At 30.8% G+C, this 7,896-nt stretch overlaps 1 protein-coding gene across 1 annotated transcript; it reads left to right on the top strand.

Moving 5' to 3' along the window:
* The first annotated feature begins 5,785 nt into the window (after nt 1-5,785).
* On the top strand, nt 5,786-7,663 carry LOC112018310 (transcription factor MYBS3). The gene is made up of 3 exons (XM_024050825.2): nt 5,786-6,208; nt 6,657-6,853; nt 6,986-7,663. Exons 1-3 carry the CDS (start codon nt 5,911-5,913, stop codon nt 7,370-7,372), a joined length of 882 nt encoding a protein of 293 aa, XP_023906593.1. The 5' UTR covers nt 5,786-5,910; the 3' UTR covers nt 7,373-7,663.
* Nucleotides 7,664-7,896: the final 233 nt, after the last annotated feature.

The following is a 7,896-nucleotide window of genomic DNA, read 5'->3' as shown; positions in this document are numbered from 1 at the left end:
TGGAAGGATTGTTGTATTGGCTAAGGCTGAATGAGGAAAAAAGTTGCAGAAGCTAAAAATAGTGGTAACAGATTAAAGAGGGAGAAAGTGATTTACCTATACAGATTCTACATTTTCATTTCTGTTGGCCTCAAAGCACTGGCCAATTGCTGAAGCTTCCGTATTTCTCCTGATTCTTGAGATATGGATTGTCCTGAATATTGCAAATATATATATATATATATATATATATATATATATTTCAATATTAGATGGTTAATTAACAATTTATTTGACAAGCTGTGGTAAACTCTTGCTTCTTTTAGAAGCATGGTAATTTTTGTATTATTATCATTCACTTTTCTTTTTATCAGACCCTCATACCCTTTGGTTTTCTTGACTTGATTGTGCATTTCCAATATCTTAATCCAAGACCATTAAAAGTCATACCGACAATATCAAGAAAGTGCAAGTTGTTTAACTGCGACTAAGATATCCAAATCTTTAAGATCTGTAACAAGGTACAGAGTACTGAGAATAGTGGGATGTAGGGACCATAAGCTTCAGGGGATAATTAGTATATTCTGTTGCATATGCTGCGAATGAAGCCATTTTTATTTACTTTCAATTCCCATTTAGCTTCTGTTAAATTTCTGGAAATGCCAAAGCAAGCACCGATATAATTGTTTAATCTAAAATGCTCATGTGACCATTTCAATACCATGTTATTTGAGTTTGCATTGCTGAGAGTTTATGGCAAATTGGAACTTTTAATTTTTCTAACTAATAAACTGATATGACAAGCCAATCCATTTTTAAGTAATCAAGGTCTTGAAAAAAAGTCCAAACTTCCTCTCTATATAACATGATTAAAACATTAGGTTCAATAAATGGACTTGGGGAGAGGGTGAAGGTAACCATGTGGTCAACTATTAAATTTGAAGAAATTAAAAAAAAAAAATAATAATAATAAAAAGATTTGGTGCAGAGAATAACTGACTTTTATAAGGATTTCTAATTGTCAAACCAAATTTCCTCGTGTTCATCATGTCACTTAGGTCTTAGGTTTTTTTTTCTTCCTAGAGAAGTGATGACTTTAGAATGACACCTCTTTGTAAATTAGAAAGGCACTTATTTGTGGAATTAAGTATTATTGTGGGCATTATGTACTAGATTAAAAATTTTATTATTTTATTTTATTTTTTTTCAGCTTCACCTACTATTATTATTTTAAAAAATGTTCACATCCATCACATGACGCTTGCAAATTCAAATATACCAGAGATAAAAAATAATTACAATAACCTCCCTTAAGATTTGATGATATTATAATTATATTTTTATTTTATACGTAGTATTATAGAAATATAAACATTTTTTTAAATGATATAATTTAAAAGAATATCATTTACTTGTGGCTTATGCCAAAAAATTATATTATCATGAAGAGGACATTTAGAAGCCAAAGATGAACTTGACACTTATAATTGTTACTCCAAGATTCTTTTTTTTTTTTATTATTTTTTTTTATAATAAAAGTAAGGGATATATGTGGGATTTGAAAAATGTGATATTTGCATGATATCATTAAATGTATTAGTTGTTAACGTCTATTGAATTGTCATATCCCAACCAAACAAGTGATTAAATAATTGTAGCACCATCAAACCCCAGTAAAGACTGTAGTTTAAGGGTTAAAATTCTGTCTTTTTCTGTGTTGCTACAACAAGATTAGTGAAAAGGATATTATTAATTTATAAAAGATTAATGCAAAGTGCTTGTACAATGGACATTCCGCAACATTTTTAGTTCTAATTCTGGATTATTATCTGTGATGTAATCTTTCTTTTTGAACATTTAGTGGCACAACAATGCTACATAAAGGTAAATATAGAATGATATAGAAATGGGGGTAAGAAAAAAAAAAAAAAAAAGGCAAAATGCAATTGTTCTTATATATATAAATATAAGGTCATGCTAACGAGTGTCCTAATAATTCATTTTAAGAAAATTTTAATACAACTTTTATGAAAAATGAAAAAAACTGTCAAAATATTAATTACTTTTTTTTTTCATTTCCCATAAAAATTTTCTTTAAATGAATTATTAACCAGTGCTCTAAGAATACTCGTTAGCATTTTCCATAAATATAAATCAATCAGTAGTTGAGAAGATCCTTAGTTTGAATGTGACCCTTGAAGAAACCTTGCCCCTTCATTACGTTTTTCCACAACAAAACGTTGAATTAATTTGCTCTCTTTTCATGTAATCGAAAAGACTTAAGCGTCGGTGGTTGCTAAAGCATTTTAATGTCTACATAGCTTTTTGAAGGTGCTTTTTTTTTTTTTTTTTTTTTTTTTTTTTTTTTTTTTTTTTTTTTTTTTTTTTTTTTTTCAACTTGGTTTGATGTTTGAGAAGGGAGCTAATTAAGCTAGCTATCAGAAGCAAGAGGAGGTGTACCTAAAAGAGAGAAAAATAATGGGATTGGCCATTTGGGTTGGAAATGTTTAAGCTTTAAACACATCCTATGCAAAACCATTGGTATGATATATATTTCAACTAAAATTATACTGGTACTAATTAACAAGTGGCCAGTACAAAGTGCTCTTGTACTTGAAGAAATTGTGAAAGTTGATCTAACACTTCTTTAAATGCAGTGCTTTTTACTTCAGCAAATTAATGGTACACTTATGGCCATTTGCTTCTGTTAAAGTTACACCTTTTGAGCTTGTGTGGAAGCAACTCTGAAAAAAGTAAATCTTGTGATCAATCTTGTATGCTCACTACTTTAGGACATGATAATAACCTTTAAGAAATCAGTCTCATTCATGCTTGACTTCTAACTTATTTTTTCTAGTTCATTACCAACCTTAAAATATTTGGTTGACAAAGTGCTTTCTTGGGGTCATTGTTTATAGCTCTGATTTTACAAGACTTTGATAAAAATTCAATTATCTGGATACCGTATAGGACCAAAAGAGTTTCACCAAACACACTGAATCAAAGGCCACAATTAAAATTGCACCAAGACCAAGTTCTCTAATAAATTGGGTTATCAATATTTTCAAGTCCCTCGATGTTCACGTCATTTTGAGCTCATTTAGCACAATATTTGCACATATTCTGAAAAAAAAAAAATACATAGTAGATATTTTGATTTTATTTGATTGTCATATATTCTAACAAAGCAAAACATTTGCAATGTTCTTGATTTATTCTAATAAAGTAAAACATATGGTTACGCAGACAAAACCAAAATAATGCAACCATAAAATTGAATGAAAAAAGAATTAAAAAATATGTATTTTAGGAGGGACAAAGTTTAGCTACAAAATTGGTTATAATCTTAGGCTACAACCTTACGCAATATATTTTTATTAGAAGTGAATTTAGACAAATCCACTATTAGATTACATCTTTATCTTATATCTTCTATATTTGCAAAATTTCTAAAAAATTAAAGATCTATAGCTATGTTATCAATAAATTGTTTAAATTACAAGTTTTGTAATTTAAAATTATGCATAGAATATAATCTTATAGATCATATAGTAAATAATATTCAATTGATACAAAATTTGACATGTGTATTAAGACCGTAAAGAACATACAATTTAACTATTAGATTTTCAAAATATGTATTAATATTTATTTTATTGAGTAAGATTATAGTTTTAGGCTACAACTAATTTTATAGTTAAACTTTGTCATTTTAAGAGTTAGCATATCTAAGTTTGCTTGGAGTCGGCACTAAGTAAGAGAAAACAAACTTTTAGGGATCAACATCTAGATTGGTTGGAATTCACACTAGGACATTGGAAAATTCAAAAAGCAATATATTATGTAATTAATCAAACTGTAACTTGTCTTTGTATGAGTACAATGCTATGCTTACATAGACTACTAAACCCTAATTTTAACTTTTTTTTTTTTTTTTTTTGAGAAGGAATTTTAACTTAGTTAGGAAATCCTAATTTTAATTTCCTTAGAAAATCTCCATTATTGAATCACAAAAACAACCTTGATTCTATAAAAGAAAACAAAGTACTAATAAACCTAATTAATTACTATGATTAATTATGACCTAAAATAATATAACAATGAACTAATAATAATTCATCCAAATTAAATAATAATAATAATACATCCAAATTAAATAAGATTGAAGTAAAATAAATATTTCTTTGCGCCGCATCATATGGATTCTATTTATTTGTAACATAAACTTATGACATATATCATCCTTGATTAAAAAAATAAATAAATAAAAATAAAAAATTGAGCCAGTGATTTAACACTTAGTTCCAAAAGGTTAATAAAACATTCTTAAGATCGTCATCTTCTCTTTTGCTCTTTTCTACAACTGAAGATTCCTTTAATTTCACTGCCAAATAAGCCTGAAGTAACTGACCAAAATTGGGTGCTTACTGGTTCAGACTTCAGACATAAAGAAAGGCTAAAATATTCTTTGAAATTGGCTTCCAGATGCAGTGGGTTCTGAGGCCCATCCACAACAAGTTGGCCAATCTATAATAATAAAATTAACATCATAATATAATATTAAGAAAGACAAAGCTAGCTAGCTAGCTAGTTCGGTGAGGTTTCTACCAAATGTATCATATTCTCAGTCTCCATCTATTCTCCTCCCTCAAATCAGCTCCTGATACTATTTACATGATAGTGAAATTTTTAGTCAAGTACCATAACACATTTAAAATTAAGATAATATAAACAGTATAATATAATATATGATGTGAGATGTCAAACAATCAAAATGGTATGGCTTTTTTATTTTTTATTAATCAGTATTTATTTCAATAACAAAGTTATTATACTCAAATGAGATTCGATGTAGATGGTATATTTTGACTAGCAGCAGCCTGGTAATCAAGTACGATTAGTACTCATCTGGGTACCCCAAATAATGGGTCATTAATATTGATCCAAAGGTTGTTTTTCTTTTTTTGTTATAACAAAAATCAACTATTCTTATTAATGGTGATCATCAACCTGTGCTTTTGAATTTATGTTGTTGATTAGAATTGAGATGACTTGTTTGAGGGGTTTTCTTGGGAATTTGGACAAACTTCAGAAGATCTCTTATACTAATATTTCATTTCAAAGATCTGTATTTGAAATATGACAAAGAATCTAACTTCCCAAGGTCTTTCGTAGAACTAACAAAGAAATTTGAATTCAAAGCTAATTTTGTCATAGTTTTCTCTTTCTTATATAAAGTGGATATATAGCTCTAGTGAGTTTCCTATGAAAGTTAGTGTAGGTTGATCAGCATTAATTTTCCAAGTTTCTCATGTTCTGAGATATTTCTTCCCCCTTCTGAAGTCATAATGATTTATACTATACGTACCTACCCCAAAACTATTGGAGGACTACAATATATAAATATCCTTCTCTACTATTCCTTTGTTATACCATGAAAGGTTATATGAAAATAAATAAAAATGTACAACTGAAAATACAGATAAGTACGTACCTATCTATTTCTATGTCAAATAGACGCAATGGATGGACGAAAATAAATTCCAGGAGTCCCTATCTACAGAATATAGTATGTTACAAAAGGGCAAAGGAAAAATATATCATGTATAACTCTAAGAGTACAAAACTACCCCGTATAAGATAAAGTTTTCTTAAGAGAAAAATAAAGAGGGAGAAAGTGTACTCATAATCTCTAGCTTTTGTTTAGAAACCAAGTTGTAAAAATATCCAACAATAAAATATGTCCATCCATCCAATCATCTTCTCTTGGTGTGCATCCATTTTCATAGCCCCCACCTCACCTATCACGTTATATACTACCAAACATATTAGTTATTTGTGGTCTCTCTCTCTCTCTTTCTCTCTCTCTGAGTTTGATATTGTGGGGGTGTTAAGTCGTTAATCTGAGAAGTTAAACCTGTCCGGGTGAACATGGGCAGAAAGTGCTCACATTGTGGAAACATTGGCCATAATTCAAGGACCTGCACTTATAGAGAGACTTTTGCTGGTGGTCTTAGGCTCTTTGGAGTGCAACTCGACTTATCTTCATCTTTTGCCTTGAAGAAAAGTTTTAGCGTGGATTGCTTGTATCAACCCTCATCCTCATCACCAACATCACCATCGTCTTCATTGTCCTCCTCGAGAATTTCCATCGATGAAAATTCTGATAAAACAACCATTGGTTATCTCTCTGATGGTCTAATATGTCGACCCCAAGAGAGGAAGAAGGGTGAGTTTGGAATGAAAATTCATATCTGTTATGGTATTGTTTCAAATTTTTTCAGCAGAACCAAAAGTATTCTTGCAAGAGTAAATTACAGACTAATAACTACAATACAAGGTGACATTTTTTTTTTTTTCATTCTTTTCAAGGACAAAATTTGTTCTTTAATTACAGTGATTTTTTTTCTTACGAAGGTGGGTGTCCAAAGCCTTTTAAGTACTTGATTATTTCTCGGGTGTGTAGTCCCGTCCCATTTTTCAATGAAATTGTTTCAGCTTCTTACAAGAATCTTAAAGCAACCTATTTTTCACCAATTTGTTACTTTTTTTTTCTTTTTCTTTTTCTTTTTTTTTTGGCTTGGAAAGTTTTATATGAAACAAACTAGCTAGGAGCAAAAAGATTCTGTTTTTCATTTTGTTGATGAATATAGGTGTCCTTGTGGTTGTATGTTTAGGAGTTCCATGGACAGAAGAGGAGCACAGAACATTTCTAATTGGGCTTGAGAAGCTAGGGAAGGGTGATTGGAGGGGCATCTCTAGAAACTATGTGACAACAAGAACCCCAACCCAAGTTGCGAGTCATGCTCAAAAGTATTTTCTTCGACAAGCAAGCCTTAACAAGAAGAAGAGACGTTCAAGTCTTTTTGACATGGTATTATTTCCTTGATCTTTCTAGCTTATATAGAGATTCTACTTGCATCATATGCTTATTGATTCACACCCTCTAGTGTCATTTATAAACTCGTGAATCAAAATTTTTCTTTCTTTCCTTTTGGGATGACAGGTTGGAAGCAGCAGCAACATGTTAGGTCATCCTGCAAGTAGTACTAATTCCAAGCCAAGTGATGCAGTTCCTGCTGAATATTGCAAAACAAGTAGCTCTCAACATGATACTACTCTGCCACTGCTAGGCCATAGTTCCTCACAACAAGATGCTAAATCAGATAACCAAGAAACCGAAGATCCTCAATTACCTTCAAGCAGTAAGGCTAATGTGCCTGTTTGGTTATATGGATTGGTTGATTCCCAGCTCAAAACTTCACATGCAGCAAAACCCAGTTCCTCAAATGCATCACCTAATCTAGAGCTCACACTTGCAGCACCAAGGCCTTTGGAACAAAATAAATCATCCCCAGCTCCCCTTCTTTTTGGGCCTATTACTGTTACATGAACGTTCATGGACATAAACCCATAGAAAAGTCACCCTTAAGCAGGAGAGCACTTAGTAACATGTTATTCACGGTATTACTAGTGTAGTTGGAACATCTTAATGGGAAATCTATCCCTTTTTTTCTTTTTTCTTTTTCTCTTATCTGAATAAATAGATCTATTTTGATATCAGTATGAAAGTAGTGAAAAATCCTTGCTAAATATATCTGTTCTTTCTCTATATGTGACTGCAACATCTGTGTCAGTGTTACAGTTAGTAAAATATGAGGGGCTCATGTTATTTTTCTTTTTATTCTAGTTATGGAAAATGCGATATCAATTAGCATCTCATATATTGTAAATATAGTCTAGATATAGATATGGAACATTGTAGACAAACGTGGTTTACAGTGATTGCATACATCCCATCAATTATTTCAGGTCCAAATTATTAGTTTGGGATTATACCAAGGCATAGTAATAAAGGTGGCATTTTCCACACCACCACGCACCACCTTGAGAGAACACTAAAATTTTTAATAATCA

Source organism: Quercus suber, unplaced genomic scaffold (assembly GCF_002906115.3).
Source record: "Quercus suber isolate HL8 unplaced genomic scaffold, Cork oak 2.0 scaffold_187, whole genome shotgun sequence".
In the NCBI taxonomy this organism is placed as follows: domain Eukaryota; kingdom Viridiplantae; phylum Streptophyta; class Magnoliopsida; order Fagales; family Fagaceae; genus Quercus; species Quercus suber.
This window is presented reverse-complemented; position numbering and strand designations above follow the sequence as displayed.

Coding starts and splice junctions, on each gene's coding strand:
- LOC112018310 (XM_024050825.2), top strand. CDS start 5,911: ATGGGCAGAAAGTGCTCACATTGTGGAAACATTGGCCATAATTCAAGG. Junction 6,209..6,656: donor ACCCCAAGAGAGGAAGAAGG/GTGAGTTTGGAA, acceptor TTGTATGTTTAG/GAGTTCCATGGACAGAAGAG. Junction 6,854..6,985: donor GTTCAAGTCTTTTTGACATG/GTATTATTTCCT, acceptor TTGGGATGACAG/GTTGGAAGCAGCAGCAACAT.